The 17219-nt window shown below is 41.7% G+C and overlaps 1 protein-coding gene across 2 annotated transcripts in view; it reads left to right on the top strand.

The window, feature by feature from the left end:
• HIP1 (huntingtin interacting protein 1) overlaps positions 1-17219 on the top strand; it is a 224296-nt gene that overhangs the window by 108200 nt on the left and 98877 nt on the right. For both annotated transcript variants that reach the window (XM_073616751.1, XM_073616750.1), the window contains exon 7: positions 4173-4234. In XM_073616751.1, the coding sequence (XP_073472852.1) occupies positions 4173-4234 (62 nt within the window). The remainder of the gene's footprint in view (positions 1-4172; positions 4235-17219) is intronic.

The raw sequence follows: 17219 nt of genomic DNA, 5'->3' as shown, positions 1-17219 counted from the left end.
TCTGTGGTCTTGCCGGTGTGATTTATTTTAACGCAGGCCATTAAAAAAAGAAAAGAGGAATACATTGTTTTCATTGCAGGAAACTGTACAAGAACATACTGGGTTTTATTGTTTGTGTTTAGATAGTAAAGAGGAGCTCTAGTCTCCCCCCCCCCAACAAAAAAAAAATAAAGTCAGCAGCTACAGTATTTGTATCCACCCCAAACTCGCTCATCCATGTCTTTGTGGACCTTGCTTTGTGCACTGGTCAGGGGGAGGGATTATGGTGTGGGGTTGTTTCAGGGGTTGGGCTTGGCCCCTTAGTTCCAGTGAAGGGAAATCTTAAGACGTCAGCATACCAAGATATTATGGATAATTTCATGCTCCCGACTTTGTGGGAACAGTTTGTGGATTGCCCCTTCCTGTTCCAATATTACTGCGCACCAGTGCACAAAGCCAGGTCCATAAAGACATGGATGAGCTAGTTTGGGGTGGAGGAACTTGACTGGCCTGCACAGAGTCCTGACCTCAACCCGATAGAACACCTTTGGGATGAAATAGAGCGGAGGCGGTGAGCCAGACCTTCTCATCCAACATCAGTGCCTGACCTCACAAATGCGCTTCTGGAACAATGGTCAAACATTCCCATAGACACACTCCTATGCCTTGTGAACAGTCTTCCCTGAAGAGTTGAAGCTGTTATAACTGCAAAAGGTGGGCCAACTCAATATTGAACCCTACGGAATAAGACTGGGATGCCATTAAAGTTAATGCGCATGTAAAGGCAGACGTCCCAATACTTTTGACAATATAGTGTATATATGTATGCCCCCATAGCAGTGTCCTCTGCCCCCTCCCCCACAGTAGTGTTCTCTGCAAACCCCCCCCCCCATGCAGTGTCCTCTCTCTGCTCCCTTCACATCCCTCCCCCACTGAAGTGTGTTCTGCCCCCTTCCCCCCACAGTATTGTTCTGTAGCCCCCCAATTCAGTGTTCTCTGCCCCTTCACATCACCCCCTTCACTGTAGTGTCCCCCCCTTTCCCCCACAGTAGTGTCCTGTACCCCTCCCCCAAAGCAGTGTCCTCTGCCTCCCCCCAGTAGTGTCTTTTACCCCCTCAAAAGCATCCTCTGCCCCACTTTACATCACCCCCACCTCTGTGTCCTCTACCCCCCCCCAATAGCAGTGTCTTCTGCCCCCCACAAAGTGTCCCCTGCCCCCTGAAAGCAGTGTCCTCTGCTTCCCCATCCCCCAAAGTGTTCTCTTTCCATTTCTCACAATTCCCTCTCACTGTAGTGTTCTGTACCCCCCAACGCAATGTTCTTTTTCTGCCCCCTTCACAACACTCCCCCACTGTAGTGTCCTCTACCCCCTTCCCCCCACGGTGGTGTTCCGTTCCCCCCTATGCAGTGTCCTCTACCCCTTCACATCACCCCCCCTACTGTAGTGTCCTTTGCCCCTCTCCCCCCTTAGTAGTGTCCTGTACCCCCCCAATGCAGAGCTTCTGCCCCTTCACATCATGCTTTGGGGCTGTTTCTCTGCAAAGGGAACAGGACGACTGATCCGTGTACATGAAAGAATGAATGGGGCCATGTATCGTGAGATTTTGAGTGCAAACCTCCTCCCATCAGCAAGGGCATTGAAGATGAAACGTGGCTGGGTCTTTCAGCATGACAATGATCCCAAACACACTGCCCGGGCAACAAAGGAGTGGCTTCGTAAGAAGCATTTCAAGGTCCTGGAGTGGCCTAGCCAGTCTCCAGATTTCAACCCCATAGAAAACCTTTGGGAGGGAGTTGAAAGTCTGTGTTGCCCTGCGACAGCCCCAAAACATCACTGCTCTAGAGGAGATCTGCATGGAGGAATGGGCCAACATACCAGCAACAGTGAGTGACAACCTTGTGAAGACTTACAGAAAATGTTTGACCTCTGTCATTGCCAACAAAGGATATATAACAAAGTATTGAGATGAACTTTTGATATTGACCAAATACTTATTTTCCACCATAATTTGCAAATAAATTATTTCAAACATCAGACAATGTGATTGTCTGGATTTGTTTCCACATTTTGTCTCTCATAGTTGAGGTATACCTATGATGACAATTACAGGCCTCTCTCATCTTTTTAAGTAGGAGAACTTGCACAATTGGTGGCTGCCTAAATACTTTTTTGCCCCAATGTATATCATGTCCACAGCCATCCCTCTGTCCAAGGTTTTACTTACCTCCTCATAAAAAGAAATCAGGTTTGTTTGACAACTTCTGTCTTTCATAAATCCATGCTGTCTGTTGCTTAAAGTATTTTTTTCCATCATGAACTCATCTATGTGGTTTTTTATTAAACTATCCAGTATCTTCCTGACTATATAAGTTAAACTAACAGGTCTGTAGTTACTTGGTAAAGACTTTGATCCCTTTTTAAATATAGGCACCACATTGGCCCTACGCCAATCCAGTGGTACTATTCCAGTTATTAACGAGTCCCTAAAAATTACACTTAAATGGGTATCAGGTTTTTGCCATCAGGAGAGTGAAGGATAAAGATAAATGTATCCAAATAATCCAAATAGTTTGCAAGCTAAAAAAAACTAAACTTCATGCTCTAAACATGTTTTATTTTTCTTTCCGATCTCATGGCTGGCAACCTCCACACAATATTCATAGTTCTTAGTGTCAGCATTTACTTATATAATCCCCAATGGAATGTGTATGTTATATACAGAAAGAAGAAGTTACCATGCCCTAGTTTTACATTAGGAAATGCTGACTTACAGTGCTGAGAGAGCTGCTTTTTCTTTATCACTATGAGATAAAGTGGGGAAGGAAACAGATTGAATGACATTATGACCTGGAACTGTTATCCATCTTTTTGCATTGAATGCTTTATGTCTGTTTTCCTAGACACGAAAACCATCATCTATCTCACATCCATTGGTCTGGTTTTTGTAATTCAATGGATTCTATTGATTAAATTATCTCGGCCACTTTATAGCGTACAGAGAAGTATAAAACGGTCAGATGTCTGTTTTATCACTTTAGATATTTATTACTATACTTAGGATGAAAATCGTAGTCAATAGTGTGGAAGGTCAGTTAAAGTAGTATGCACAGGGGCTGATAATTAAAAATTAGAGCAAAATAAAACTATAATGCATATTAGCTAGGGAAATAAAAAAAGATCTGACTGGTTGCTGCTGATTGTATTTTTGTTTTGGGATAATTAACTAAGAGCATCCTAATTCCATGAAGATCATTATCTGTAAGTGTCTGGAAATTGGTGCTGTGAAATCTAGGCCCAGGACTGTGGTCTCTTGATGTCAATAATTCCAAAATTTAGTGGATACTGTATGCATTTGGGGATTGATATGGTCTTAGGAAGGTTTAACTGTGGAGTTTAATATGTGGCCAGCTTAAATGGGGCCATTATCTTTACAAAGCACCCTTAAGAATCATTAGAGAGGTTAAAAAGTCAGGAGCGACGAATAAAACTCATTAGAAACCAGAGGGCTTAGTTCACAAACACATGGTGACCATTTTATTGGGTACTTTTATCTAGTTTTCCAAAAAAGACAGATATTTGTTAGAGATCCTGTTCCATGTAGACTTGATAACTCACAGTTTCTGCAAACTTGTTGGCCACACATTAATACAAAAAAGCTACCACCTCAGGTCCAAGGAGTGATCAGATTCTGCCTTTGTGTGCATTCGGCAACAGAAGCTGAGATCTGTCAAACCAAGTAGTGTTTTTCCAACCACCATGTCTGTCGCCTTCCTGTTTTAGCTGAAATGCTTAACCACGACTTTAAGTGGCTCCAGCCATGGCATTTGCTGTTTTGTTTTTTTGCGCATGTATTTTTTGAGTGTACATGGCTTGTTTGTGTCCCTGTACATTTATTATAGATCATTCATGTTTATCTTTAGTTCGATTTTATTTAACGTGCTCTTAATCCATGCAGCAGACCCAGGCATCTTATAAAGCTAACTAGAGCAGCCTGCTTTTAGATGCCAGTTCTAATGAATATCTGAATAAGTAATGTCAGTACCCAGAAGGGAATAGTCTCCCTATTTTTGGAAATGCCAACCATAAAAATGTCGTATGTAACTGACAGGTATTTATCTTTAAGGTGGATGACCATTACAATTTGATGCATTGTAGGTTTACTCCTTTTCTTTTATCCTTTGATTCTATTCAGTTTTCAACTTACTGTGGAGATATTTGATTACATGGAATGGGAGCTTAATCTGTTTCATGCAGGTAAGTGTCATATTTTCCTTAAAAATTATGTATGTATAATTTGTTGATGACATTTTTTTGTGACACAGCACCGACAAGATAGGAGAGCTGTCAATGTTACAGGATCAATCCACCTTAGCATCTAGTGGTTTGCAATGAACACAATCCTTCAATTAACCATTTCCTGTTCAGAGTGTATGTTAACGTGGTTGTAAACCCTCACATGTACCCAGTGAAGTGACAGACCTCAGATGATACACAGAGATTAAACCAATCCTCCTACAGAGGTTATACTATTTTATCTGCAGTATTCTCTTCTCTACACCCCTTCAAAAGCGCTGATCGTGTTAAAAACCTTTTTAATCTGTCAGTAGACAAGAGGGCGAAGAGACTGCAGTTAAAGTATGTGGGCGCTGATTGGAGGAAAGGAACACACCCCCCTTCACACAACAGAAGAACTGTGTTATAACTGTGAATAGAGTATATAAAAAAACACACACCAGTAAAAGCGCACTACAAGGCCCAGCCCAACAGACAGCAGTCTATGCTAACAGCTTGGTGAGGACAAATGTTCATTCCGACATGCAAGGGTCCTGCAAGCTTGTCAGATAAAGACCCGGGAATATCCCAGGAACCTAAACAACAAAGAAATATCAGCGCGAGATCCTCATTAGAATGATGAAGTAATTTAATCCATAAAAACAAATAGTACACTTACTGCATACAATCCAGAGGTGTTTTTCATCTGCCATCTATGCTGATCATCAAGATTGTAACATGTAAGTGTACTATTTGTTTTTATGGAATAAACTACTTCATCATTCCAATAAAGATCTCGCACTGCCATTTCTTTGGTGTTGTGAATAGACAAGCTCAGTTCTGAGCTCTCCCCTCCCCTCCCTCCCGAAACAAATGTATCTCATGTGTGGGAAAAACTTCTTAAAAGTAGTGTTGGGCAAGCGGTTTTAGCCAAGCAAAATTTCAGCCTGAACATCGCCTGTTCACCCGTTCAGCGAACACCCGAATTTGCGGGGAACGTGGCTGGATTTTCGACTGCCGAGCGACTCACAATGCACTGCATGCTTCACAGTGCATTCTAGGGCCCTAATTGGATGAATCCTTGCACCTGACCACTGGTCAGTTGCAAGGCTTCGCAAATTAGGACACCAGAGCACTGTCAGAGCCTTGATTGGACAAAGTGATGATGACTTTCTCCAATCATGGCTCAATGCTCATAGTCCCACCCCACACTATAAAAGGTAACTTCCCATAGGAAGCTTTTGCATTGTGTTGGAGTGATAGAGATAGATAGAGCAGGGCTCAGATTGCTACTAGTCAGTTACTGTGCTCACTTATTGTGACTCTGCGTGTAGAGTGTTAGTGTATTGTTAGTATAGTGTGTAAGTATAGTGTGTCAATGTAGTGTGTTAGTGTAGTGCAGTGTTTAACACAGCTTTACATAACATTTGACTCTGAGTGTAGAGTGTTGTGCCCTGTACACACGATATGTGTGATAGAACCTCGTTGTCGGAAATTCCGACCGTGTGTGGGCTCCATCACACATTTTCCATAGGAATTTCCGACACACAAAGTTTGAGAGCTTGCTATAAAATTTTCCGACAACAAAATCCGTTGTCGGAAATTCCGATCGTGTGTACACAAATCCGACGCACAAAGTGCCACGCATGCTCAGAATAAATGAAGAGATGAAAGCTATTGGCTACTGCCCCGTTTATAGTCCCGACGTACATGTTTTACGTCACCGCGTTCAGAACAATCGGATTTTCCGACAACTTTGTGTGACCGTGTGTATGCAAGATAAGTTTGAGCCAATATCTATCGGAAAATATCCATGGATTTTGTTGTCGGAATGTCCGATCAATGTCCGACCGTGTGTACAGGGCATTAGTGTGGTGTTAGTGTAGTGTGTCAGTATAGTATAGTGTATATATACTGTATACAGTATCTCACACAAGTGCGTACACCCCTCACATTTTTGTAAATATTTATTATATCTTTTCATGTGACAACACTGAAGAAATGACACTTTCCTACAATGTAAAGTAGTGAGTGTACAGCTCCCTTTCATGACTAAGCCTATTTTTGAAATTTGGTGTTTACAAGTTAAAATCCATATTTTTTGCTAGAAAATTACTTAGAACCCCCAAACATTATATATATTTTTTTAGCAAAGAATCTAGAGAATAAAATGACGATTGTTGCAATATTTTTTATCACACGGTATTTGTGCAGCGGTGTTTTAAACGCAAATTTTTGGAAAAGTGACACTTTCATGAATTTTAAAAAATCCAAACAGTAAAGTTACCCCAGTTTTTTTATATAATGTGAAAGATGATGTTACGCCGAGTAAATAGATACCAAACATGTCACCCTTTATAATTGCACGCACTCGTGGAATGGCGACGAACTACGGTACCTTTGAATTTCCATAGGCGACGCTTTAAAAAAATTTTACGGTTACCAGGTTTGAGCTACAGAGGAGGTCTAGGGCTAGAATTATTGCTCTCGCTCTGACGATCGCGGCGATACCTCACATGTGTGGTTTGAACACCGTTTACATATGCGGGCGCGACTTCCGTATGCGTTTTCTTCGCTGCGCGAGCTCGCGGGGACAGGGGCACTTTAAAAATTTTTTTTTTTTTTTTTTTTTATTTAATTTATTTATTTTTGTACTTTATAAATTGTGTTTAAATTTTTTTTTTTTTTTTTTTACTTTTATTGCTGTCACAAGCAATGTAAACATCCCTTGTGACAGTAATAGGTGGTGACAGGTACTCTTTATGGAGGGATCGGGGGTCTAAAAGACCCCCCATCCCTCCTTTACACTTCAAAGTATTCAGATCGCCGAAAACGGCGATTCTGAATACTGTGTACTTTTTTAAATTCGGCGCCATTGGCAGCCGAGTAAACGGGAAGTGACGTCATGACGTCGCTTCCGCATTTACAAGAAGAAGGCTGGAACGAAGCCGCTCGCAGCTTCGTTCCAGTCCGCCCCCAGCCGCCGAAGGCAGCGGACCGGACACCGGGCCTCCCGATCGCACGGGAGGCCCGGTAACAGCGGCGGGAGGCGGCGGGAGGGGGGGGATGTCCCCTCCCGCTCCTCCGGTATAACAACCGAGCGGCTTTTAGCCGCATCGGTTGTTATACACGGGTAGCCGATCGCCCGCTGTAAACAACGGTACCGGGATGATGCCTGCAGCTGCGGGCATCATCCCGGTATAACCCCGGAAAGCCGAGGACGCATATATGCGTTCGGTCGGCGGGAAGGGGATAACAGTGTAAATTTGCTGTCCCCTCAAAACAACTCAACACACAGCCATTAATGTCTAAACCGCTGGTAACAAAAGTGAGTACACCCCTAAGAGAAAATCTCCAAGTTGGGCCCAATTAGCCATTTTCCCTCCCCGGTGTCACGTGACTCGTTAGTGTTACAAGGTCTCGGGTGTGAATGGGGAGCAGGTGTTTTAAATTTGGTGTTATCGCTCTCACTCTCTCATACTGGTCACTGGAAGTTCAACATGGCACCTCATGGCAAGTAACTCTCTGAGGATCTGAAAAAAAGAATTTTTGCTCTACATAAAGATGGCCTAGGCTATAAGAAGTTTGTCTGAAACTGAGCTGCAGCACAGTGGCCAAGACCATGCAGCGGTTTAACAGGACAAGTTCCACTCAGAACAGGCCTCGCCATGGTCGACCAAAGAAGTTGAGTGCATGTGCTCAGTGTTATATTCAAAGGTTGTCTTTGGGAAATAGACGTATGAGTGCTGCCAGCAGTGCTGCAGAGGTTGAAGGGGTGGGGGGTCAGCTTGTCAGTGCTCAGACCATATGCCGCACACTGCATCAAATTGGTCTGCATGGCTGTCTCCCCAGAAGGAAGCCACGTGTACGTGTGTGTGTGTGTGTGTGTGTGTGTGTGTGTGTGTGTGTGTATATATATATCTATATATATATAGATATATATATATCATTTAATGTTTATCCTAAGCATGTGTGCATCTACTTACTGTTGACTGACTCTGACACTACCACTGGTAAATTGATTATATGTGAATAACTTGCCTACTTTAGGATTAGGATTAACTTGCCTACTGTAGGATTTATTAGTGATACTAAAGTCTTGTTTTTTTCGTTACAAATAACAAACCTCTTATACTTACTTGTTCTGTGCAGTGGTTTTGCACAGGGCAGCCCAGAGCCTCCTCTTCTCGGGTCCCTCTTTGGTGCTCCTGGCCCCTCCCTTAGACATGGAGCTGCAGCCCGGCCTTGCCCCCTTATTGGCTCACTGACTTTGATTGACAGCAGCAATGAGGAGGGGAGTCTGCTGCACACAGGGAGGCTGCTGCACACAGAAGGTTTTTTATCTTAATGCAGAGAATGCATTAGGATAAAAGAAAAACCTTCTAACTTTACAACCACTTTAAGTTTTGTGTTTGATACATTTTTTCTGATTGTTTTTTTTTTAAATTGACAAGTTCAAAAAAATGTGAAAAAAATGCAGTTTACACTCTAACAACTTATAAACCTTATAAACCTGTAAACCTTTTTTTTTTTTTTTTTATTGTTTGTAAACAAGGCCATTGGTCACTATGATTGGCTGCCATAATGATGATATGATTAGTAACCATGCTTATTATAGCCACGTTTTCCTTAGCTCTCACATACATTTTAGACACAGAATTGGCAGCCAGAAGTGGTTCTTCAATCGGATGTTTATTAACTAAACATTTTGTTTAAAAATCTGCTGAATTCATTGTGCTTCAAAACAAACAGTATGCAAAGTATTATATTTCATATATGTGGTCCGACACCCCCCTCACTAACTAAGTCAGAACTAGAGTTCTCCAATCAGCAGGGAGCATGAGCTTTACTGATTGCAGAGCTATAGATCTGACTCAGCAGGGGTTGTGTCGGACCTTTGCAGAGAGACCACTGTTCCCACACACACAGAGATGGTATTTTCATGCAGCTGCTGGCAGAGGAGATACTTTTCTTCTCAGGCTGTGGCTGCTTTATAAAAAAAAAAAAAAAAAACTTCAACACTTTTTATACCTTTTGATGGACCTAGAATATATTTAGTTGATTAAACTAAAATTTCTATTGGACTTTAAAGTTTAACGTTTCTTTAGCACAGGACATCATTATTAGGAATGTTAAAAAACAGATTAGAGCTAGGAAGAGGTTTATCATCAAAATGGAAAATAAGGGAAATAGATATAAACAGGCTTTAATCGTGCAGTAACATTTATTAAAGACAAACCTTAACTGATATAGTTTGTGTTCTGATTCATATGCATAGTCCGAGCTACAGAAATGGAATTATACACCACAGGAATAAAGTTCACTTCACAGAAATAGAGCTGACGTCACAGAAGTATTTGGTTCCATATAAGGCCACATAATTTCATTTCCCTTAGTGATCTGGTGACATTACATTGACTGTATCACTGTAACTGCCTTTGGTACATTTTTCAAGCACTTTGTTTACTCCACAACCCACACTTATAAAACAGAACAGAAGTATTTTATTGAGAAAAAAATAAACCTTTAAGACTATTTCATATGAGCAGGGGCAGAAAGTCAAATTAAACAATATAGGAAATGCATTGTGTATACTGTATGTATTATATGTATGTATTGTCACTGGTTAAAGCATTTTCCTATAGAAGATGTTGTACTACCAGATAGTTTATATGATAGTAAAGTGGAACCCCAATCAATTTTTTTTTTTTAACTTGTAGATTGCATTGAGCAGGATTAGAATGTGCCAAGCTTTTATTTTTCTGGAGAGCTTACCTTCTGCTTACTGAATGGCACAGGCATTATTCAGGGAACACTTTGTATTTTCTCAGTGAATGTAATATGTTTTCTGATTGGATAAGGTGGAGGTTGTGATGTTACCACCCCATCACCATCACTTATAAAGACTGTCAGAATATGTCTGCATATGATTGGATTTAGATGCTGTTCAACCAACAATTTTTGACTTGACTCTGTCAACAAAAGTCAATTGAACGATCAAATTTTGTTGAGCTGTGTATTGCAACCTTAAGATGTGCTACAGTCTGTGTCTAGTCATTCACATTAGATAGCAATGGGACGATTAAAGGTATTTCCTAGAAAAGATCTTTACGCAAAACCAAGCATGCATGTTTATGAACCGAATGAACACCCCTGGCCTTGGCCTAATCTTGTGTAAATTATAGTGATTGTTTGTGAAAATCCATTCAATCCCAATCCCTTCCCCAAGAACAGTGGGCTGTGCAGTATCTTCATTGAATAATGAAGTTTTCTCCAAACTGTGGCCTAGGGCGTGATGCGACCATTTGCTTGCTTTTATCTGGCCCTTGAAGCACAATTGTATTCACTTACAGCAACACTGGCACAATTCCTCCCAAAGACACCAATGATAGGGCACAAATACTAACAATGACATCAACAATGGGGCACAGTTCCTCCCAATGACACCAATGATGGGGCACAATTCCTTCAGATGACATCGGTGTGAAGCACAATTCCTTCGAATGACACCAATGGTGGGGCACAATTTATCTCAATAACACTAATCATGAGGCACAATTCCTCCTAACGACACCAATCATGGGGCACAATTCTGCCCACTGACACCGTTGATGGGGGATTGTTTACTCTCACTGATGTTGGGACATTTTAGGTCTCATGTACACTGCTGTTGGTAAACGGACGTTTAGGAGCAGTTGGGAGTTTTTTTCAACTGCCCCTGAACTCTCCTCTGTTATCTTATCAGTACATGTACACAGGGTCGTTTATAGTTGTTTCTAGGCAGTTGCGTTTAGAAGCATTTTTTGGAACGCAAAAAAATGCGTGCAGAAGCTGAGTTTACAGGCATTTCAAGCGCCAAATGCTTCTAAAAGCGGTAACTCGCGTTTAGCCGCGTTTCGTTTACAGGCGTTTTTCATTTTGGTCTATTTTTTTTTAAACGCTTCTAAATGCAAACGTGTCAAAACGTGTCATATACATGCGGCAAAACGGACGTTTTAAACGTGGGTTACTATCTGTCAAGTTAAATCATCCAGGAGAGTTTGTAAAAACATCCCATGTACATGAAGCCTGTACTCCTAGGGGCCACAGTCCAACCCCTCAAAGCTTGAAGACCCCTGGAATAATGCAGCATAGGTACAAATGTGACTGTGAGTTTTGCTGCCTTGTGTGTTAATGCAATGAAAAAAAAATAACAGCCCCAGGCTCCAAGTATTTTGTAAAATGCAGCTTCCCCAGCCTTTTGATAAGCATTGAGCTGTCTGCCGAATCCAGACACCTTCACCTGTTTGAATTTGCCTGGATATATTTCCGCTTTTACTGTCATTACACACAAGATGCATATAAGTTTCTGGAAGCAGATGCAGCATTAAACCAGTTAAATTCAAATGAAGATTTACTGAATCTTTATTTATGGTATGGTGGATGATCGGTGAATGTGGTCTCGCTGAAACAATAATGATATGCCATGATGAGACTACTGTTAGGGCTCTTACACACACAGTCAATTTGGTTATCAGTAAAATTATTATTGACCTGAGGTGTTTAAACAAGTGACAACTCGGTATCCATCATTTTTAGAAGGAAATCAGCAATGGCATCCTCTGTGTTTCTTTCAAAAAAGAATTTGAATGTCCTCGTTTTGGGGAACATGTCTCGATTGGGCCAACATGTGGATACATCTGACCAACAAATATGCATTATGAATGTGGTCAAATATTTAGTCAGATGTTTACCACTTTAGAATTTAACTCTGCAATAACCACCTGCTTATGTTAATGCCCTGACAGCTGAAATAACATCAGATATTAGCAGATGTGTCACTAATGGGCATACTGCCACTGCCAAATTGCACAGAATCCACTCTTCTTCCCTGACACATTATCAGGATGACATAGAAGCTTAAGCTGTCTGGGTGCTATAGGAGCCACGGATCTTATTATTAGGATTCATAGAGTCAGAAAACCTACAAGAATTGATACAGTTTTCTATAAAGATTCCCTATTTAGGGAAGAGATCCTCTTTAATGTTGTAGCTATTTATGCTCAATTAGTAGAAGAACCACTTGGCTCTGGTGTGCAAATTCAATTAAATTTTGTAGATACTTAGTACTAATAGTAGGCTTAAAATATTAGTTATAATCAAAGGGGCGAACAGCACTGATCAGCAGACATAAATAGGAACCTCAGAGGCAAAGTAAAAACTTTTTAATATTGTTAAAAAAATAATATAATGTTCACCAAAGCATACAGCAGTCAATTGATGGTCATGCAGAGACTTGGATTAAAAAACTGACAGTACCTGGAGGCTGGAGCCGCATGGATGACACAGGGGCTTAGGGAAATCCAGCACAAAGTCGTTGGACAAAGAACACAGGAGCACCGCTGGTGGGGGGCCCGTACAGGACCGTAAGGCCAGGGGTCTGATGAAGGGGGAACCAAACTGCAGACACAGGAACTGTTGGGGCCAGTATACAGCGGCCGCTCGCACTGTGTATGAAGCCCGGAAGTGATGTCACAGCCTGGCGGAAGTCAGCCAAAGGAATCCAAAGAGTATGGGCAAATGGTCTTGGACGGGCCCCCCACCAGCTTTGTGCTGGGTTTCCCTAAGCCCCTGTGTCATCCATGCGGCTCCAGCCTCCAGATACTATCAGTTTTTTAATCCAAGTCTCTGCATGACCATCAATTGACTGCTGTATGCTTTGGTGAACATTTTATTATTTTTTTTAAATATTAGTGTGCACTTAACTATGGAGGTTGGCTAAGGATTCCGAAAATTTGGCTAACCTCACTGCGTTTTAGAGGCAGAGAATAATAATGTCTTGTATTCCAATGAGCGTGCCTCTAAGGGTCCTGGCAGAAGCTGTTAGAATAGGGAACTTGCGCTCACTATATTACCAAAGTAAAGCCCTTTCCTTCCTCTGACCTCTAGAGTATCTTATTGTGACATGGAAATTATTATGCAGCAATGAGAAAGGAAGTTGCACCTTGCTGTGTATTGTTACATAATAGCCAACACCATATTCATAAGGTGTATAGTTACATGTAACGTCACACCTTCCTGCACCATATGCCAGATACTACATGTTGTTAGGTAGGAGCTGTATAGTGTGACACTTTGTTTGCAGGCCACCAAGGGCAGGGTTTTTTTTTTAACTGTTTAAAACTGACAGAGGATGGAATGTTTGAAGTGTGTTTGTCATTTCACAGCAAGCAATATGGTCAAGCAAGATTGATGTTTTGTTTTTGTTTTTTGTTTTTGTTTTTTAACGAGTCAGTCCACATGAAACTGATAATTCAGTTCTTTGTAGATGCTTCACCATTTTTAAAAAATATTTCTTGGGTTATATTGGTGAGATTTCCGCACTTGAATTCCAAGGTCACCTGCTGTGACTAGTATTAGAAAATCCCACTTTCCTTATTGAATTTTATTTATATTATGTTAAAGCGGGGTTCCCATTTAAAAAATTAAAAGTCAGCAGCTACAAATACTGCAGCTGCTGACTTTTAATTGGACACTTGCCTGTCCCAGGGTCCAGCGATGCGGGGGATCGAAGCCCCGCTCGTTCCCCACCTCCGCTTGTCGGCGCCGGCATTTCAACTGTGGGCGCACCCACTGCGCATGCGCGAGCTGCGCCGCGCGCCGTCACTGGCCCCGCAATCATCTGGGACCGGTCACGTATCCCAGATGATTGACAAGAGGGAGGGTGGAGAGGCGATCTCCCTTCCTGCACTGTGGGAAGTGACGTCAGGAGCCCAGGCACCGAAGGAGGCAGACTACGAGGGAGCCCCCAGCAACAGGCATTTAGAGGTGAGTAAAAAAAAAAATTTTCTCCAAATGTTTTTTTTTTTCATTTTTTTTAAGAACATTACTAATATTTTTTTTTTTGGGCGTGGAACTCCACTTTAAAGAGGAACTAAGCTCTCTTAGTCAACAGTAACGCTCATTGGAGTGTTGAGCTGTGAAGGGGCGGGGAGCGGCCATCTCAGGCTCTCAGCGGCTCGCTGAGAGGCTGAGACGGCTGTCAGTCCAGGCACCTGGTGGATCCAGACTACCATTGTCGGGATGACGCGGTGCTTGGACTGATTTCTGTGATTTCTGTGACATCAGCAAAGAGCGGACTTCAGACTGCTCTCTGCTGAAAACAGGTCACAGGAGTGCAAAACTAATTGCACTCTTGTGATCCATAGGAGAAGCTCAGACAAACGAGATTTGACTGGACTTCTGCTTTAATTGTTTTAACTTTTTTTATTTTTTTACATTCCTTCAGTTGCTTCCTGGTTTCTGGCCTAGACCAAAATTATGTCAGGCATGCCAGGAGTCATGCTAAGTATGCCCTCCTACCTGCATTCCCGAGCTAAGGGCAGATGGATTCCAGGGAACAAATGCTACATGAATCATCTGCTCTTACTCAAGTTGGACGTGGCCATAAATCGTGGGGGGACTGGAAGTTGGGTGACGAGGGGTTCAAAGTGATTTCTCAACAAAATAAAACACGGAGATATGGCTGGATGGATGGGTTTGCTTTGGATATTAAAAATTAATTAATTAGCATTTTTTGGCTTGTGGTGCTCAGATAGAGTTTAGTTCCACTTTAAAGTGACACTAAAGGTTTGGTTTTATTTTTTTAAAAATAACAAACATATCATACTTACCTCCACTGTGCAGCTCGTTTTGCACAGAGTGGCCCCGAACCTGCTCTTCCCTTGTCGGCTCTCGCGGCTCCTCCCCACATCAGAAGCGCTCTTCCGGGGGGGTTACCTTGCTGGCGCGCTCCTGAGTCCAGGATTTGGCGTCTATAGAGGCCAAACGCAGGACTCGGCCCCGCCCCCGGCGACCGTGCCATTGGATTTGATTGACAGCAGTGGGACCCAATGGCTGCACTGCTATCAATCTATCCAATCAAGAGCCGAGAACCCTGGGCAGAGAGAGAGCGCGTCCCCGTGGGTCAAGTTCGAGGTTTCAGGTAAGTAAAATGGGGGGGCTGGGAGGCCGGGCACTGACAGGTGTTTTTTCACCTTAATGCATTGGATGCATTAAGGTGAAAAAACATGAACCTTTACAATCCCTTTAAGGAGAATTCAGCAGGAGTATCTTAAACAGCTAAAGTAGGTAGGAACAGCTAAAACTCCCATCTAGAACATTATTAGAAACAGTCGAACAATGGCAGAAAGAACTCTCTATTGGATTACATCCACAACATAATTATTTTCCAGATTGTAAGATGCCAGGAGTGACACCAAGCTCCACCTGCTACAAAAATATAATCTTTGGTGAAAAAAATGGCTTGTTTAAGAGGGTTATAACGCTGGGAGGGGGGCAGGGCTTAAGAGTATGTGACCGCCATGATTGGCTGTCAGGGCGGTCACGTGACCTGAAAACTTCCGATCGCAAGTAGCGATCAGGAGGTCTCGGTTAGGTGCCTGTCACGGAACGTCCCACACTCTGCTTAAGTGCTACAGTCAGTATACCGCTTCCTAAGTTCTGAAACACGAGTCCAATGGATCTGGCTATAGGAACTCCCAAGAACTAGACAACACCAGTCTTGGAGTAAATCAGGACTAACTCTTTATTTGAGATCTCACACAAATTTATACAGCAGGCTGACTCAAAGCTAACCTAATTAACATGAGCTAATTTACTAAAAAATTTACCCAGACCAGATGACTCAGAGACATGACCTGTAGGACAAAGACTTGTGGGCACCAAGCTTCACACAGTAGTATAAACACAATAGCAGGAGCTAATTACAATTAACAATACAAACAACAATCTCCCCCCCTCCTCAGCCTAGTCATTAACAGTTCATCTCCTAGCCAGTCCTGGAGGCTAATGTGATCAGCTCACTCAATTAACAGGTTGAGTTCAGAATCAAACAAACCAATAATAGTCTCTACATACATCCTGAGAGATATTGTGGACAAATATTACTGTCCCATTTTAAGTAGTCCAAGATATATTTTCTCACTCACCCTGTGCCAGGATAGCACAGGGTGACTTAGACATAAGAGGTATATGGGGAGCTGAAACAAGGACATCCCCTACTTTCCAAGGGATTCTGAGTTCCACGGGCCCTCCCGTCACAGTGCCGATAACTGTGTTGGGAGCGCGCACTACGCGTTCTCTCGGCACAGCTGTTTAGACTGCAGTTCACGCAAATATGCGGCCCCAAGGACCAGGAGCCGAGAGGCCTCATATTTACGCGTGGCCAGCGCCAAGGGGTTAAAACTGAAGTCCATGTTTAGTAAATTAGTAACACTGAGACAGAATAAAACCTATATTCAAACTTGCTGCCAGGTCACACTCACAACGTTGCTAAGCTTTAGGCATGTGCATTCCGTTTCGTTCCGAATCGAAATTCGGACGAATTTTTCATTATTCGGAAATTCGGATGCATCCGAATTTCCGAATGACAAAAGTAAAGAATTTAAACAAATCCGAAAAAAAACGAACGAAAACATATTCGAATCAAATTCGAAAACATATTCGAATCGAATTCGAAAACATATTCGAAAACATATTCGAATCGAATTTGAAAACATAATCAAATTAAAAAAAAATAGAAAACGTTTTTCTAAAAAAAACAATAAGGTAGAATATAAAATAATAAAGCAATAGAATATGTATATATATATATATATATATATATATATATATGTTTTTTTATGCTTTTCTTTTCTATTATTTTATATTCTATAATAGTATTTTCAATTCAAATTCAAATTCATTCTATACGAAATTCGAATTTCGGAACATGGCTTCTGAAGTTTGAATTTCGTATAGAATGAATTCGAATTTGAATAGAAAAGATTAGAACAGAAAATAATAGAAAAGTATAGACTATAAAAACAATAGAACAGAATAGAAGAAAATATAATATATATATTATATTTTCTTCTATTCTGTTCTATTGTTTTTCTAGTCTATTCTTTTCTATTATTTTCTATTCTATTCTAATCTTTTACATTCA

This window comes from Aquarana catesbeiana, linkage group LG02 (assembly GCF_042186555.1).
Source record: "Aquarana catesbeiana isolate 2022-GZ linkage group LG02, ASM4218655v1, whole genome shotgun sequence".
In the NCBI taxonomy this organism is placed as follows: domain Eukaryota; kingdom Metazoa; phylum Chordata; class Amphibia; order Anura; family Ranidae; genus Aquarana; species Aquarana catesbeiana.
This window is presented reverse-complemented; position numbering and strand designations above follow the sequence as displayed.